Genomic DNA, 18,674 nt, shown 5'->3' with positions numbered 1-18,674 from the left:
TTGGGAACACTGAAGCACTGCCAAATACAGCAAGGACCAAGCAATAAAATGCACCCAAGGAAGACATATCACTCTTCCCCAGTATAGCAAGAAGTTATTTTCCTGCCACCTTCTCATCTATGTACACTGGTGGGCTTACATAGATCGGGTGAAACAGCCAGCAAGTGTTACACACATATTTTGGCCATGTGAGCCAAAATACTGAGCCAAAATGTACATGCTCAGCTGCAAGCACCTTTTCTTTGGGATTAATGTTTCTGACCACTCTTTTCTGTTTTGTTTGTTGACAGGTCACCATATTCCAAGACTTGTAACCTTTAAAGAAAATCTGAATGGTTTAACAGGAGGAAGGGTGCCTTGCTACCTTGTGAGTATAAACACATTTTCCCTTTGTTCATATCACACCTTGCAATATGAAGCAGACATTCCCTACTGGCAATGGCATGTCCCAGTTTCTATTCCCACAGTGCTGCAACATCTACAAAATGGCTTATATAGATCATTTTCAGCCCCTATCAGTGGATGTCTAGGTAGCATTTGAGCACGTTTAGTAGGACTTAGGGGTACAAATAAGAACTGAAGCTCTGTGCTCTGTTTTGAGGAGTTTGGGATGCCCTTACTCAAACTTGCCATCTGGATATCAGGGTATCAGTCCAAAGTAACCAAGGCATTTCTCTGTTCATGTCTGTTAATTTTTTATTTTTTTTTTCTGGGAGGGGGAGTTAAAATCTCTAAAAATCTCTACCACCCTCATACAGTCATTTAACATAAATTAGGATAGCAACTCACCTTCTGTTTGCAAAAGGACTTCCTGAGGGAACAGAGTGGGAGAAGAGTGTGTCATTCATGCTGGTTACAGGTCGGGGGGGCCTAGAAGAAAGCAAAAAATCCAGCTCTATTAATGTTGTACAAAAAAACCCCAAACACAACACCACACCATCCATCAGCAACAGCATTTGCAGAGAATTAAGTAATTTTTTTTGTTTAAAGTAACATTACTGCTGGCATCTTCTGCTTTAAGTAGTGATGGCTCCAAATTAAAGATGCTGTGTTTTTAACCAGAAATTGATAAAAATATACTGTTGCTTAGGTCTGAAAGGAAATAATGCTTTTGTGTGCTTTGAGGTGAATTTTAAGGAACTCAGGTGATTTTTTTCCTGCTTTGGCAAAATAATTACTCTGCAATTTTTTTTTCTTTCCAGAGGCTGGTAGTCTGTGGTGCAGTTGCTGTGTTCAACCTGCTAGGTTGAGCACTGGTAGCAGGTTAGCTGTGGCAGCATGGAGGTCTGCATTGCCAATAAATTGCACAGCTTTTCACAAATTTATCCCTGGTGCTGAGCTCCATGCTACCATATCCACACAGTGACCACAGTGTCCCCATACCCCTCTGTGTCCCATAGAATACATGCAGTACAAAACTGCTTTAACTGCAAAGCTTTTCAACTGGGATATCACCCCCCAAATCAAAATTTCAAGTAAGTATCTAGTTTAAAAGGTCCCATTAATAATAATGGGTTTATTATTACATTTTTTATTTCCTGCTCTTACTAAAAATGAAATGAGAAGGATTATTTCCTCTCCTTTCTTTTATTGTCTAGTCTTAAAAAACATTTTGTGCATAATATTTGCTTCCATATCCATCAAAGCGAAAGTTTCCCTTCTTAATGGACTTCTTATGCAACACTGGGAGAAAAATATGGACACTTTGGAAAAAACGAAAAATAAAATACTGAAATCACAGGGTTTTTAAATCTGAGCAGAACCTGAAGCCATACATAATACAGACTGCAAACTGCGTAGGTTTCAAGGTGTTTAATATACCCTTTAAGCTCTGTGGAAGATCTGTCTTGTCTTCTCAATTTTGCATATGTGCAAACCAAAATATAGTAGCCATCTGCAAAAAGTTCACTGTGCTCTAATTGCACAAGACAATTGGTCATTCAAACTCTTTGTAAGAAATGAGGAAAGCCAGTTCAGCACAGAAGTGACTGATTAGTATACATTTTCTTTCTTATTCTGTTACTGTTAGGAAACAAGCAAAAATGTCTTCTTTGGCAAATCCAAATGGATTTCTCAGCATGAAACCACCACGCTGATTTTAAAGAAGTTAAAATCAGGGTATAGAAAGATGCAGGATTTTCCATATTTATATGAAAACACACTTTTAGCCTGTGCCTGCAGACCCACATGAAAAACTGCAGATCTGGTCAGTCATAAATTTGAGAAACACCACTTTTTGCTCTGTGTATTGATTGCTGGATGGAAAAGTGCTTAATATTATTTTTTGTGGACTGCTTCATCAAAGCTAGAAAGAGCTGGGATGAGGCCAAAATTGGAGCCAAACCACTTTTACGATAATGGAAAGGTCATTGCAGTATGAGTCTTGAAATAGAGATTTGAAAATAAACTTTGAGAGAATACTTGGAAGCTAATCTTATTTAATGAGTAAGCAACTGGTGATTTGTTGGCTGGTAATTATTTAGGAGCAACAGTTCATACCAACCGCATGTGACTACTGCTGTGCTGCTTTTTTTTTCTATTCACAATGCAACCACTGTCCAGTGAACACCTTCAAACACTAACTGGGCAGAAGCCAGGATTTCTGAAGATGAGTCCAATCCTGGGCTGTGCAGTCCTAGACACCAAAGGAGAAGGGAGGAGAGGCTAATGTTCTCCCGAGGAAGGAGACAGGGAGAGTGTCCTCTTGGCAGAGCTTGGGCTCTGTTTTGCCCAGTGGGTATGCTGCACCTATGAATTCCAGCAAATCACCACTTATGTACTTCAGGTTCATGTCTTTCCTAAGTTCTATATCAAAAGGTGTGTGGAAGGGAAAGTTTTTAACACCCCTGAAGAGCTCTCTCCTTTTAGTATGTCTCTGCGTACACAGACAATTATGGATTTGGTTGCTGATAAAAAGTCAGGGATTGGTAGCGATGAGATCATAGACATTTTTCAAGCTATTTTCCTCCAACAAGTGTACTAAAGAAGAAAAATACTCACCAAGTATCTCTTTTGCAGCCAAAATGAAATGGAAAAGACATAATTAATTAAATTGTCAGTATACAACATATGTGGTCTGAGTACAGCGTTGGACAAACTCTACTCTTATGATCCTGATTCTGCAAAAATTGTGAGAGTCTCTACACATAATAGGGCACTGATGATGTTTATGTATGCAGAGTTACTCTTGTGTACAAATGTCTACAAACTCCAAGGCTTGGCTAAAGTTTTGTGCTTAGCATTTTTTTGTCAATTCTTGTATCAAGAAACTATTAAAACTAATTAAAACTAATTTGAGCTTTCCCAAGTCAAATTTTTTTAAGGTTGATGCCCACTGTCACATTCCTCAGGTTTAACATGAATATTAAATGGATGTTCAAACACACCTATAGAGTTGTGTGATGTGATAAAATAAGAACAGCAGACTTTATGACAAAGCAAAGCAAACTCTTATCTATTGACTGTAAACGTCTATCATTCAGAGGTTATTTCTAAACTTCTGAAAGTGAGTCATTAAGCTTTCTGATAAACATGAACTGTTGATACCCAATCAACTGTCCTCAAGGAGGAAGAAAACACTTAAAACAACACTATCTAAATATGCTATGTAAGAAATGTGTGCTATAGCATAACACATACCCACAGTAATAAATCAAATTAAATAACAGGAATTTTCCAAAGTGTTCCATGCTGGCCTAAAATCTTCATGCCAGTGTCAAAAAATCCCACTAACGTAGACGGAAATGAAGTCAGGCCAGAGCAGAACGCCTTTGAAAATCCCTCTGTGATGCTCTGGCCATGCCACGTCTCTGCAGTCTGGTGTGTCTTTGTTGTTGCCAATCTTATGTACAGAAAGACAAAATAACCCCTCAGAAGTTCCTCTGTCAGATTAACTACACATTGATGACTACCTCTCTAGGTAAGTCAGAGATGTGTTTTTAATTTAATTGAAAATTTTGTGTCACACCAGTAAAACAGAAAAATCCTCCAATCTTTCTATCTGATACCACTCAAAAGTGTAAGAACAATGAAAAGCAAAGGCAGTATAGTAATGCAGAGACTATTTGTCCTCATTTAAGGAAAAAACTACTAAAAAAAGGATATGGTTTTGTTGCCAGAATTCTTCCATTAAATGCATGTATAAAAACCTTTTTGCCTGGATTCTCGCCCAGAGCTGTTTCTCTCAACTTCCATTACGTTTAAAAATAAAAATCACATTGGCAAGAAGATAGAAGTACTCAATGAGGTACTGTGGCATCTCTTTCCCCTCAGTTAATTTATGTGAATTATTCCGTAGATCATGCTGCCTCCACAACTTACACGTTTTTCACTCACATCCCATTATAGCCAATATAGTTATATTGCCAATCTACGGATAAAGAGAAACCCTATCATAAAACAAAATGGATGGTGGCTCATTCTCACATCCAATCACTCTAAATTATGTCTATAGAGCTACGAAGAAGGAAGGTGTTAATTTCACAGCAAAGATTTGGAATGGATCCTACTCAGTTACGGTGCCTTCTCTTTTTCTTGCCTTGCCTAAATGCACTCGATCCCCTCACAGTAGCCCAGCTTTTACCACCTGCTTGCTTCTGATGTATCCCGAGGCCTCGGAGGGCCTCCAGCCACCAGGGAGCAGAGGCTTCTGTTTCAGTTCCATGTCCCTGTCCTTCCATTTCCCTTAAGCGTGGCCAAAATCCACCCAGCGGAGCTGGGTTTTACACTACGCAGGGCAGCGTGGTAGCAAATCAGCAAATCCACCCCTGGCTGGTGCACTCCAAAGAACAAGCTCCTCTGTAAGGAGGTGCACAGGTTTTAAGCGACAGCTGAATGCAACAGCAGCTTGGCACAACATATCCACCCCAGGAGCCTCCAGTCTGAAAAGCAGAGTGTGCTTTTATGCCTTGGAAAATTGCTATAACCACTCGAGGAAGACCATCAGCATGATTTATCCTTCGAATGTCAGGTAGGTTAGATGAACTTTCAGCGTGCCACACAGCCCACAACGGCCAGCACGCGCTTACCCTTATAGATCCTACATAAAAAGCATTCGGTAGTGACTAATGTAAATGCATGTAATAATTACTGATTGGAATAGTTTCAGTAGCCATTAACACAGACATGCAGTATGCAAATACAATCATAACGGCTGCTGCCTGAAGTGCTTCACTCAGGGCCCCTAAGAAGGTGGTTAAGAGAGATCCTTTCTTAATAGATACAGCAGAACATTCTAAAGAGAAACACTTTAAAGACCATATTTTTGGAACAATTTTTCCACATTAATTTCTTGTGGCTTTCTTGGCGTTCTTCTAATCAATGTCTTGGCTTCTTGAATTATTTACAAAATATAACTTTAAAATTTTTTTTTAGGACCCAAGAAGCAAAGATAAAACAAACTCATGAATGAGAAAATCTGAGCAACTGCCAATATGGACGGTGGATACCCTTGAGAAAAAAAAGTCCAAAGTGATGACTTCCCACCCTGTAAATATACATTTTCTCTCTGCTTCAAGTTTCTTGATTCCTGCAGAGAAAAAGTAATGACACAAACTACTACACCAAAAATAATTTCTCAAGGTACAAAAAGGTAAAGATAATAGGCCCCTCTCAAGTGACTTGGCAATTAAAGACACAACTTATGCAGACTCACACAGCTAGTCTTCGGGGTCAGGTGAAGTCACAGCTCTCCTGAGGTCAGTGACAAGTCTGATACTTATTTCAACAAAATTGGTCAGACTTTACTTGTCTCTAGTGCCTCTTGTCAATACCTGTGACACACTGATGTCCGGTGTCTGTAGATGACAAAACTAATGTTCTAAGCATAAACACATCCCAAAGTGCTGAAACTATAAGAAATTGCATGGATATCTCTTCCCTACTTCTGAGGAGAACAAGGATATATCAACATTGTGTCCCATGTTACGTACATACTTCACTGACTTTCAAGTGCAGTCACACCAGAAGCACATTTTTACACTAAACATCTCTATCAGCAGATGCACTGGAGATGCAGTGAATTTGGTAATGCCACAGCTGCCTCCTGTTTTGTTCGGAGGTATAGCATCTACGCTAGGTGTATGCAACTCCCACAACAAAGCTTACTTTCTCTACAGCACACAGATACTTACACAATATGAGCCAGGTTTAGAGGTTTTTCAGGCTGGTCAGGGAACATTGGGTGCAAAGGTTCACGGCTGGAAGCACAGCTTAAAGACTTGCTAAGTGCATTAGTTAGCTTCTTAGCAGGTGATTTCTGGGAGGAACAAGGAAGGTAGAGGTAATGTGGACGAGTAAGGTGCATACTGTTTCTGCTGCAGGACGCACAAAACAACAGGAAGCTCTACTGCTTACATTGGTATGGCTGACATCCCCCCCGGCCCTTCCCACCCCGAGAGTATGGCAAGCCAAAGACCGTTTAGATCGGAGGACAGATTGCTCTTACCTTCAGCTGCCTTTAGAGTAGGCTATTTGGGGGTATATCTATATGGACAGGTGCAATCCCCATGGGTTCCTACAGTGCTGTGCTCAGGTAATGCTGAAGGTAGGGCAGTACAAAGGTGGCTGCCCCAGGCTGGAGCTGGCTTGTGCCTCACCAGCTGGGGTCGCGAGCAGAACAAATCTGTTTATGCCTGTCCATATAGATACACTCTACAAGACCCCATTAACTTCCTAGCTGAGGGCCAGATACAGAGCTGCTAGCTTCTCTCTTTCTCCTTGCAGTGCTTCCCTCCTCAGCTCCACACCCTGTTGCTATAAAACTCCTCTTCTGCTCCTGTGGCTGCTGCAGCCCCTGCTGCACCGGGGAATGTACTGGGGCCCGGGAAATTTCAGACACAAACATGGCCAGAATTGCACCCACTGAAACACCGAGAGGCTTTGCAGGAAAAGCATGCTTTTCTGCCCCCAAATCCCACCAGTGTTCAAACAACACGAGTCTAAAAAAAAAAGTCTTCTGCTTTCCAATTTTGTTTGGGCACTCTTCGCAGTTGAACACTTTTGCAAAGATGGGCTTGGAGATGTAGAATCTCTTTTAGACTTTGTGAAAGATTTTCAGGGAATCCAATTTGTGTCTCTGTGCTTCAGCTTCTCTGCCATTCAGACCAGGGGCTGATGATCCTTACACTGTCTCCTCCCCCCAAAACAGAGCTCTGTATGCTGAAATTTAAAAATGCTTTTAGAACTTAGCAGGAGTGGTATTGTACTTGTGCGCACACATCCCACATAAAGTTATTACTGTAATCAAGATAATAATGAAATATTTAAATTACAGAATTCCCACCTAAATAGGTAAAGTTCAGGCTTTTTCTCTCGTATTGTAAATGCAATTTCACACTGAATTCAGATCATTTCAACTCCACTGTGTATATGAACACCTTTAATCTGCATGTGGAGCTCAGTATAGATGCATTATGGATAATGCTAACCTGTTTTGAATGAGTGCTAATGAACGCTATAGAAAGGCAATTTCAGACTTGAAGGAAAACATTTGTTTCTGACGATGAGACATCTGAAGCCACTAGGCACGTAGTCACGTTTTGTCTTCAGTTGAGCAGAAATCTTAAGTTTTAAAATGATTTCCTGCCTATAATTACAGCTCCCTTGCTACAGCCAAGAATGATTTTATAGCACAGATTGCTATTAGTGGAGTCAGAGCTAGGTAGCAGGCACTCTCCTATTCAGAGACTAAGCTCAAGTCATTGTGTCTATGCAACAAGCAGCAATTAGGTCCCACAAAAACATTTACAGACCCAGATCTGCTCTGAGGCAGTGCAGGGCCATGTGACTGGCATACAGAGCAAATCACATCAAATTTAACCCTTGCCTGCTCCACCGGCAGAAAGACAGCTATTTTTAAAGTGTCAAGTTTCAGAGCTTTGTTAAAAAATACACAGGAAGCACTGTATGTATGTGAGCTGTTGCTACGCACATAATTTTCTTTTTTATAACAATTATACTTTTTTTTTTTTGGTATTCAAGATCAGTTAGGATTTCTCTGCTGGTCTCTGGATTTTCACCCTGAAGGATGGGGATGTTCAGTGACTAAGGGCTTCTCTTAGGACTTTGCTCCAGCAATGGAGAGCGTAGCCCCCAGACCTGATGTCCTTTTGAGAACATTAATGCAGCTGCTGATACTTCTCTGCCAGCTCAGTAAAAGTGCTGAATTACTTTGTTTAGCAATGAAAAGGTTGAAGTGTGTTTTTCTCCACAGTAAGCAAGCACTACCAAGGATCTAAGTCTGCGACCACACTCAAATCTACTGTGCCAGGACCATCCCAAATGCTACGCATATGCTGCAGCCACTTGACTGAAAATATTGATGAACGAGCGTTAAGTACTCATCACTTACAGGCAGCCAACAGCATTTCAAACAGAAACAGCCAAGGACGAGTCCCTTGGGCAGGGGAGGACTTACTGTGCGGCTGGCGCTCTGCTCCGAGCCCTCTGGCGCTGCGCTGCCCTGCAGCACGGACCTTCACGGGCACCCCAAATCCACGCTCCGAAAAGACCATTCCCACCTCCGCGCTCTCCCACCAGCTCCCAAGGGTGCAGCTTCCCAGACAAGGGTGGCTGCTCCCCGCCGGCAGCCCGGCTGGCAGCCACCCCTTGCCGGGAGCTCCCACCGGAGGGGCAAAGCTGCCCGCGGCGAGGCGCGAGCCTCCCCTTACCCATGACGTGTACTCTTTCATTTGGTGCTGGTTGCTGTGGGAACCGCTGGCATGGCCTCTCCAGAAGCAGTCCTGACAGAGCTGGTAATTGTGACACTGCTGGCAGCGGTAGCGAAACCCCATCATGCTCTCGCTGTGGCAGTAGGAACACTCGACGGGGTGGAAGACTGCGCAGGAGAGAGACGCCGAGCTTTAACCCAAAGCAGAGGAACCCCAAGGAAAAGCTGACGGACAAAGTCCTGAACAAAAGGGCAAATCCCCTCTTTGTTTGCAGCTGTCTGCAGTGTAAGATGCTGTCTGTAGCTTTGACCCATGGAGAGCTACCCACAGAAACTTGTCTAGCCCTCCATGAATCTGTCCTGAGCCACAGACAACACCTGACACATCGAGCCCCAAACCCTTGATCACTTTTGGACAGATGCATGCACCTCCTGCTCACAGCAGCAGAAAATGCATTCAGATGGCATCTGAAAGAATACCCCATAGAAGAAATGTGAGAAAATGGGAAAATCCCCTGCATCCTTAAGCTGTATTGCTGGGGGAGGCCAAAAGTTTTGCTGTGCTGTTAGGAGGTAAAGCAACGTGCCCCAGAGAAAAAGTCAGAGAAAAAGACTTACTGTCTGGTTATACGAAACACAAAAATGTCCTTGGGCATAAATTGTCCTTAATTACCTCTGTCTCATCTGTACAGCTGATGACTTTTACGTACCTATATAGGGAGTTATACATTTGGCATTGGATGCCCTAGTTTGGAAATCTGGCCATTGAAGGGACCAGCTCGGTCCCTTCCCCTGTTCTCTGTTCCTCTCAGAAGCAGGCAGCGATGGGGATTCAAGTCACTGAGCACGCTAAGGCACCAGCCATGACATTTGGAACCTCCTTCCTCACACTGCTGCTATCTCTGTTCCTCTCCCCTTACTGTACCATGTGTCACATTTACCACAGGGTACTGCACAGCTCCTTCTTCCCAGACACCTTCTGCTCTTCTCTCGTTAGGTTCAGTCTGGGAGGATTTGGATCAGTCTGAGTGTGTCGGGATTTTAATTCCTTGCCAGAATTTCACAGCAGGAAGGCTTTGTGCTCTACGCTGGGAAACAGTGCAAAGCTGGTGAGGAACAGGGATGGATGGCAAGGGCTTGAGGAAAATGCTGGGTGACAAAAGCTGGAGGAAGGTGGGGTGGACAGCTGGCTCTGTAGCCAAGGAGGACTTGGAGATGTCAACTCACCCCCCCTTGTGCCTTTAAGTGGAATGGGGATTTAGTATAAAAACACATACAAAATCCTCTTTCTCCTGTTATCATAAAAAAAATGGCTAGCCGCCCCCACTTTCTCAAGACTCATTTACTTGTAGGAAATACATTATAAATATGTGAGTATATATGATATGTTCTGCCTCCTGCGTCCCACTTCTTTTTCCCTGCATTCTGCCAGCTTCAGTTATGCTGGAGTAAACCTTCAAAGAAGCAACAACACAGGAATATCCAACAAGCCCCTTACACAGCAGCCCCAGAGGCAAAATATTGGGCTGGAAAATTATTTAAAAAAATCTATTTATAGTCCAAAAGCAATATTTTTATTTATTTTATTTTAATTTCATTTCATTTCATTTCATTTCATTTTATTTTTTATAACCTTCCTCTTGTTTTAGATTTACAGTACTGGAATAATGCTTGTCAGCATCATTGCCTCCTGATGATCATGAGCAAGAAATGCCACATTAAGAACAAGTACAGCTAAACAAGACAGGCATTTCTTGTCTTGACTTTTTTTTTTTCTAATTAATATTGGCAGTGTTGGTCTTTCTGGACAGCAGAAGCAGGCTGTTTTGGAGCTGAGACACCCTCCAGAAGTACATGAGGAGCTGTACAGAGTTTGTAGGGTGCAATTTGCTCACACACTGAAATGAGACGTACAGGTTTTCCAGCTCTGCCCTTGTACATTCAGTGTGACAACACTGTCTGTGTCCTACATAAATTGTGTATGAAGGGTTTGGCTGAAGGACTCCACAATTGTGAGTCTGGGAACTTTTCCCAAGGTGCTCAAGGAGTTGAAAGTCTGAAAAATGTTACTATCCAGAGACATACAAAGTGCACCACACAATAATCAAATTAGCTGATCTTTATAGTCCCTTCCTGTTTTAATGTCTGTAACCTACTCATTTTGGGGAAAGAAAACCCTTGAGAAGAAAGAGACACCTCACAGTTAATCCCCATACTCCACACAAGCAAAAGATAAGTATGAATCTGGATCATCCTCGCTGCTTTTCAAAGTATATTGTCCAACTGCGTAGGCTTAGGAGGAGATCCTTCAACCTTTTGGTTGGTGTTTTCTACTGCACTGGCCTTCTCTTGCCAAGAATATTGCATGAACGGAAACTGCCAAGCTGTTCCTTCGCTACTGCCGTATGTCATAGCTAATATAAGCTATGGTCTTGGAGTATGTGAATGGATCAAGTCCTGTCACTCTGCTTATCCAGAGCACAGGAGGAGCGGACATGATCAAGATAATTTCCCAAGCATAGCAAAAATTATGCCACGTTCCTGGCTGAAAGACCAACAGGATTCTTTAAATATTTTACCAGTGACTGTAAAAATAGCACATGGAATCAATGAACCCAGTACAGCAGCTCCTACAAAATCACCCATAGAGTGAGAGAATCATCACACACACAAGGTTACTCCTGTAACTCTTTTTTTTTTGGTGGCAACAGCTCTTACTTACCATTTTCAACATTTGCCAGCCGATGAAGAAGTGGTAACCACACTAGACACTGTGGTGGGGGATCAGACATGAGAGTATCCAAGAAAGTGTTTAATGTGACTTTTTTCTGCTCAAATAAGAAAACAAACATGCACAAAGAATCAGTAATCAGAGATATCAAAATGAATTTATCTTGTACTTACAGAAACACTTGGGAACAGACTTCAAACACTGTTTACTTGTAGCCTTGGTTTACTAAAAAGAACAATTGATACTAGCAAAGAACTTATGGGCTATTTCTAGAAGTTACAATATATATACTGTATATACTATATATAATTATATTACTGATGACTAGCTGTCCCTTTCATGAGGCTGGGTTCCCGCTCACTTGCAGACTCTCTTACCTGAAGATCCTTTGTGAATAAAGTTCACATTTTTGTCCTCATGTTTTGAGTACCCCCTAACAGGTACAAGTGCATGTAGGGTTATCAGTGTGCATTACTAATATTCAAATGAAAAACTACTGCGAAGAATGACTGATGACGAAATCAATGACAAGGGAGTATAACTTCAGTAAACCCTTGCTCTTTCCTATGTAGTATACTGGCTACCTAATGTGTACTAAAGTACGCAGCTGCTAGTTGGTCAAGGACAGAGAGTCCTTAAGAAATCAGAAAATGAGACTTCCTTCAAAGTAAAATTAAGACATGAAAATATTAAGCCTGGTTGAGAATGTGTGCAGGTGTAATTTAGACATACATATTTAAGTGGTATCCCCATATCCAAAGAGATGATTGTTAAATTTTCATATCTGATTGCATAAGCTGCTGCTTTAGCTTGCTGAAGAACTCTGGTTACCCCATGAGAAAGGAAAACAGCAGCTATGCAGTGACATGTATCATCTCCATGTGTTGTGGAGTGCTTCTCAGAGCTGAGATTTCCAGATGGAATGTCTGAGCCGCATTTATATACAATTGCTGCCAGATATAAAGAAAATCAATATTTCTCTTATACACTGAGTGATCAATGGAAAACATCTCACTCTGTGACAGTTTTAGGGTTGATATATTGCAAGATATTGGGAAATGTATAAAGGTTTCTGTCCCTAAGACAAGAGAAAGTACTTCAGGTTATTTGTGAAAATGATCTTTATTCTTTAAAGACCATAAATAGCTGGAATATGAGCTTTAAATCTCATTGAAAAACTGACTTTTCCCACAATACTTGCAGCATGAAAGTCCTAACATACAGTCTTATAAGAGTAATCAAAGCTGTGCCAGTCCCCCAAATCAGCTCGTGTCCGTGTGCTATCAGAAGAGCTACCACCTGCTTGTTGTATGGATGATCCTCCCACCCTTGCAGAGTGGATAACCAAACCTAGGGGAAAAAGGGTCCTCCAGTGCCCCAGCTTCAGATCCAAGTAGCCCTAAGTCTCCTCTCTGCTCTTGAAAGGAAGTGTGTTGGCAGTGCATCTAAAAGTGGTCTAAACAAGCAAATAGATGGGGAGACAAGACCAGCTCTTCCACAATGGAATAAGCTTTTGAAAACAGCTGTAATTCAAATGTAACTTGCAACAAATAAAGCAACTTAGCTTCATTGACAGCTTTATGGCTGAACTCCTCTGGTGGTCACTGATTTTATGGATTAGAGAGAACGATGTCGCTTAAAAAGGCACAGCGGAGAAATTGCCATATATTTTAAAAGACATATTTTCCTCTTGCAGTTTCTATCAGTTGCTGGGAAAGTTGAAACTGAAAGCTGTTTTCTAAATATATGCTACATGCAGATGGAGTCTGGGTTTGTGGAATAACACTTAGCCAAGTGATAAGAAAATGAAGTTAGTATCTATATATTTTTTTATTTTGGGATAAATATGGGAAATAAAAAGTTTGTTTTTTTGGCATAATAGCACTTTTTAATATGAATACAATATCATATCACATTAATTCTACCCATGGGGGAAAGTGGTAGCTATAAAATTCCTTTTTGAGCCACAGATCTATATTCTGAAACTTTAAATCACTTGCTCTGTCTGGCATTCTGTTCCATAAATTTGCTTATGAGGAAATGCTGTTGCTTCTATTTTGAACAGCCATTTCCTCTAGCAGTGGTTCACAGACAGAGGAAAATACATGGTTTAATCAAATGAATGAGTGCAATGGGGAAGAATCAAACATCTCTGCAATAGAAAAATTCCTTTTAGTTGCAAACTGAAACAGATTTGGCGCCATGAGCAGAAGATCATTCCCAGAATTTTTTCTTCCCATGAAACTGAGGAATCTGTATATCGTGGGGCTGAGCTCTTCTGGTAAGTAAAAGTGATCCATACCAAGGGCAAAAAGGGGATAAATGAGCAACCCAGTCACTTCCCTTAGCACTCCAGGGTGGATACTGGCTAGATCTAAACAGACACAAAATGCATTTGAAGTACTAAAGAAAAAAGATGAGTCATGCGCATGTGTGAGAGGTCTCTCTTCTACAGCGCAATACGTGCATTGAGTCAGAAACATGCCTGAATGTTCTGTCCCATTGAAGGCAAGGTCTAGGCTGAGAAGCAGATGCGTAAGTGTTTCCATAGAAAAGCACAGTACTGATTATTTTTCATACAAAAGAGCTCAAAGGTGGCCGTAATGCTACCTATGTCACTTCCTAGCTGTGGATAAAAAGTATGTGTCCATATTGCTAGGAATCTGCCATCTCAGCTTTTTAGACAGTAGGACATGATGGATGACTGATTTTTTTGCAGTCTTCTAGGTACTGCAATGAAAAACTTCCAGACTTTTTCGGAAAGCACTTAAAAGTAGGAGTGTCATTTCTCCAATAACACACAAGCAATTTTATTTGAAATTGATCAACCTGTTCATGTTTTTCAGATACTGTGCTAAAGTGAAATGATCGTGTTTGCCCAGGAAAGTGATATTTTGAGACATACAACTCTGAGGAAATGGAAAAAAAAAAAAAAAAGAACAAAAATGTATTAGAATATCAGGATGAACATGTTAATATTTAGATCTTTTTGGATATACAGCCTAATGGGAACTGAAACAACCCTCCTGCCCCCCGCTGGAAATTTTAAAAACAGGGCTGGAGAAATAACATGGTACTAATATGTAAAAACTCCTGGGCTCAGAAATACATGCTAATTGTTTCTACTTTATATAACCAATTAACTGCAGTGGAAAAAATACTTGAAATTCATGAATGCTTAAAACAACAGAGTGAGTGCCAAACTTATCCCATAGTATACTAAATGCAACATGAGAGAGTGAAAGAATGACCTTTGGGGTGACTAAGACTGTGGGTATCATGTATCACAATGTCATGCATCAGAATGTCAATAAACTGTTTAGAGTCTCATTTCTAGACTCTGGTTCATTCCTAATGAGTATTTAATGAGAATTACATAAGTAAATTTACGTGAATTATTAGACCAGATTTACAGGAACACTTGGCTGCCCACAGATGCAAACCAGCAGCTTTGTAAATCCACTGTGTACCTACATCAGTCGGAGACCTAACTAACTCTCAGTAGCTTTAAACAGAGATACTGAATTAAACCATCTAATGGCTGTTTGGAGACTATGTCTTTCTTAAGGTAGCTTAACGTATCTGGTCCACTCTTGGATGCAGTGTCAATGAAAGTACCATTTCTGATGATTGCTTAGATAGAAAATGAGTCCTGAACAACATTTAAAAAAAGAAAAAAAGAAATTGCATTTTGATTTTGACAGTATCATGTCCAATGTTCAAAGCTTGAATGCTCTGTTGCCATGCAGGAGGACTTTTTATTATCTCAACACAAAATTACCAAAAGTCACTTCACTATGTAAATTCTTCAACACAATATGAAATGCTATTTTAAATCCCCTACTGTGAAACAAGACTATTTTCACATATGCAAGCATTACCATTTAAAATCATTTGGGAAATGAATTTCAACAACGCCTTTCAGTTGAGTGGAGTGACTATTGATTAGTGATGAAACTGAAGGAAAATAAGAAATGAGACTGTTTTGCATGAAAATGACGCTATTCCTGCTCCATTCGTTCAACACCATTCAGTTATATTTTGGTAGTGAATGTAAGGATAAAGAGAAGCAAAATATCACTTTATTTCTAACATTTTCCCAGTTTCAGCATCTTCCCTTATATTTACGCAGTGTGCTGCATGGCAAGAGCCAGAGGATCTCTTTCCTTCCACTGCACTGGAGAAGTGGATAATCAGACCCAATTATGGGACTTTAAGGAGTGCTAGATCTTAGCTGCAGCCAAACTGCCATATTCAGTGTGCTTACACAGCCCGGTGAATTGTGGAAAATCTTGTATTTTCTTCCCAGTAATTTCATTGTTTTCCCGACTCTGTCTTGTTGGCAGTATCTGTATGGGACTAGGGATTTTCTAATACCTACTGACTCCCATTTTCAATAAAGATTTAAGACATAATTTTCTACTCGCTTGTAAATTTCTCATATGTGTACAACATCACTTGAAAAAATGTGTAATTTGATTTTTTGGTGAGAGCTGGGCTTTGTATGGTGAAGTTAAAGTCTCATATGTGCTTGTAGCAACAACGAACTGCAGTGGAGAACTGCATGTCTTGGGGTATTTATGTAACCTAAAAGTAAACATCTAACTTCAGTGCTTAAATTAGTAAGTTATTCTCCTCAGGCTCCCTGATTTAGAAACATGTAAGTTAGGATCCTGCTCTGAATCACTTTTTGTCTAAGACTCGCCCTTTTCAATATAAGGGACCTATAGAGACTAGCTCCCTTCCACAGGTACCTAAACTGCATGCCAGAAGTTAGCAAAGTGAACCTGCACCCAGCCACGTGTTCCCTGGGTGAATATGCACATATGTGTAAGAAAGGAAGAAAGTCTCAGTTTGCTCTGAGGTGTGGTTGAAAACCTGTGTCTTCATTTACCTGTTGAGAGAAACAGGATTTTGCTGATTGCTCAGTATAACCAAATGAAGGCCCTTCAAAAACAGCCGTGGGCAGCTTGAGAACCTCCCGCAGAAACATGTCGTATCTGCCATAAACCATCACTCCACTGGAGTCTGAAATCATTGAGAAAATATCTGAGGGGAGAAAAGACAAGAAAAAGACACAGTAACTTCAGTGAGCTACACATTTGCTCCTAATTCAATATCATCTGATCTGAACCAGAAGTGCTAAATAACATGTTCTGCTTATGGAAACAGCCACTATTACTGCATTTTAATTATAACCCTACTCAATAAAATACACAGAGAATGATTTACATATAAAAAAGAAGCTGATTTTGATATGAAAATATTCCTGCTTTTTTCATTGCGTGGGGTCATTTTTTAAATGAAGTCTGATGCATGACACGAGACAGCAATTTAATCAGATAAGAAGAATTTAATTTGACAAGATACACAACATCAGCTTTTTGCCTACTGCCAGCTTACCCTGTCAAATCTAAATCTTCACAATGAGCTCATTAAGTTAGTTATTATTGTCTTGGACACACAAGGCACTGAAGCTCTTTCAAATGCATTACTTTTTATTCTTCTCCCTGTTTTTTTTTTCATGTACAATATCACAAAGTTTTATAACTCCAGAGATGCATGTTTCTCCTTTGTCAGCCTGCACTCTTCCCCCTGTTTAAAAGGATCCTAAGCTTATCAGGGGATCACAGACTAAGAAACATGCATTATTTTTCAGGCTGTGATGTCAACTGCTTCATTTCTAGGAAGCCGGAGTAGAAATTCTAGTGACAGGATCTGGGGACTGCTATGGGAAAAATCAGCATCATTCTCTAGCCTTCCACTGGATGGACCCTGCTCCTTATTCTTAGGGAAGTAGCTTAGGGAACAGTGTTCCTTAATTTACAGCCAGTGTTCCCAATTTACAGTCAGTCTATATTTGAATCTCTACATAGAAATAATGTATTAAAAAAATGGCACTGAATCTGGAAGACTAAATTAGCATCTGTGATTTCTACTTGCCTATTCTAATCATTTAAATAAAACATAAATTTATTTTTTTTTGGCTGTGGTAGAAGGCTTAGATGAAACTGAAGGTTGACATAAATCCCTTGGTCAAAAAGTCTGGAAAATGGTGCTCTGGACCTGAGCTTCGGACATCATAGCACTAAATAGGAAGTCTTTCATTGCTGCTGCAAGTAAACTATGCCTTGGCTGTTTGGGAACTGGGAATAAATCCTGTGAAATGAGAATCCATTCTGCAAAATAGATGGAATAGATGTGCCCTATGGGAAGAAATATAAATAGTGCATAAATATATTGTACTTCTAAGTGTGAAAGGAGATAGATGTTATTAAAAAAAAGCCTGAGAAATTGCTAAATGATGCCTCACGATGTTGAATATTTGAAGCACTCACCAATCAGAGGCTGAATATATGCAATTTAGCTTCAAAAATAAGAAGTTTGATGTCATGTTCAGTCAAGCTTTTAGTGGGTTTGACTTGCAGATGTACGCAGTGCAAATCTTATACCCAGGCATGAAACTATAGCTTATCATAATTCTGTCTTCTCTTACCTGTACTTTTGCATCTCCAGGTACAACAATGATTAACAGACAAAAATATCACCCCAAATACTTACATCTTAATTTGTCCATGATCTTTCCTCCACAAAGAGTCGCCAAGGCCATTTTGACTGCAAAAACGGAAATTTTACCATGTCCTTCCCTGTTCAAAAGTAGAAAGTAGACATATTTTGTAATATGGACCTCTTTCCATTTCATATGTTTATCATTGACATGACATATTGTAATGCACACTATATGTAGATTCATGTACAAAGAAGCCAGACCCTTAAAATCAAAGTTTGTTTTTCAGGAGCACACATCAGTACATTGTTCTGTAAAGGTCTCAGAGATGATTTATTATGTATACAAGCATGTATATGTATCTCAATATTTAACTGTTTATCTAATTATGCTTTAAGATAATGATTATTACTGCTGTTTGTGCCACAGCAGCACTGAAGGACACCTATCACACTCAAGGCCTCCCTATCTGAAGTGACCTGTGTGTTTTCTGCCACTAAAGGATTGCAAATGAATGTAAAAATTAACACTCCAGGAGCAAAAGTGAAAAAAATGAGAAAAAGGATCACATGATTACACAAGCTGGGTATTGTACCCATTATAGATCCTAGCATCTTTAAACGATACATCTGACCCCCATGAAATTTATAAGGACTTTGCTGAAATTGTTGAAAGAACATGCATCCAGAATCAGCAAAGGACATTTGCGGTGGTATGTAGAAGAATCTTGTCCCTGATTACTTCAGGTTGAGGCTATGCCTGGCTCT

General features: G+C 40.3%; 1 protein-coding gene across 9 annotated transcripts in view; it reads right to left on the bottom strand.

Moving 5' to 3' along the window:
• DTNA (dystrobrevin alpha) overlaps positions 1-18,674 on the bottom strand; it is a 221,516-nt gene that overhangs the window by 44,290 nt on the left and 158,552 nt on the right. For all 9 annotated transcript variants that reach the window (XM_035553143.2, XM_035553137.1, XM_035553139.2 and 6 more), the window contains 6 exons: positions 17,961-18,046; positions 16,294-16,448; positions 11,391-11,496; positions 8,670-8,836; positions 6,132-6,256; positions 790-870 (listed from right to left, as the gene is read on the bottom strand). In XM_035553143.2, coding sequence (XP_035409036.1) covers positions 790-870; positions 6,132-6,256; positions 8,670-8,836; positions 11,391-11,496; positions 16,294-16,448; positions 17,961-18,046 — 720 coding nt within the window. The remainder of the gene's footprint in view (positions 1-789; positions 871-6,131; positions 6,257-8,669; positions 8,837-11,390; positions 11,497-16,293; positions 16,449-17,960; positions 18,047-18,674) is intronic.

Source organism: Cygnus atratus, chromosome 2 (genome assembly GCF_013377495.2).
Source record: "Cygnus atratus isolate AKBS03 ecotype Queensland, Australia chromosome 2, CAtr_DNAZoo_HiC_assembly, whole genome shotgun sequence".
Classification (NCBI taxonomy): Eukaryota; Metazoa; Chordata; class Aves; order Anseriformes; family Anatidae; genus Cygnus; species Cygnus atratus.
Note: the sequence above shows the minus strand (reverse complement) of the source record. Positions and strands in the feature narration are given on the sequence as shown.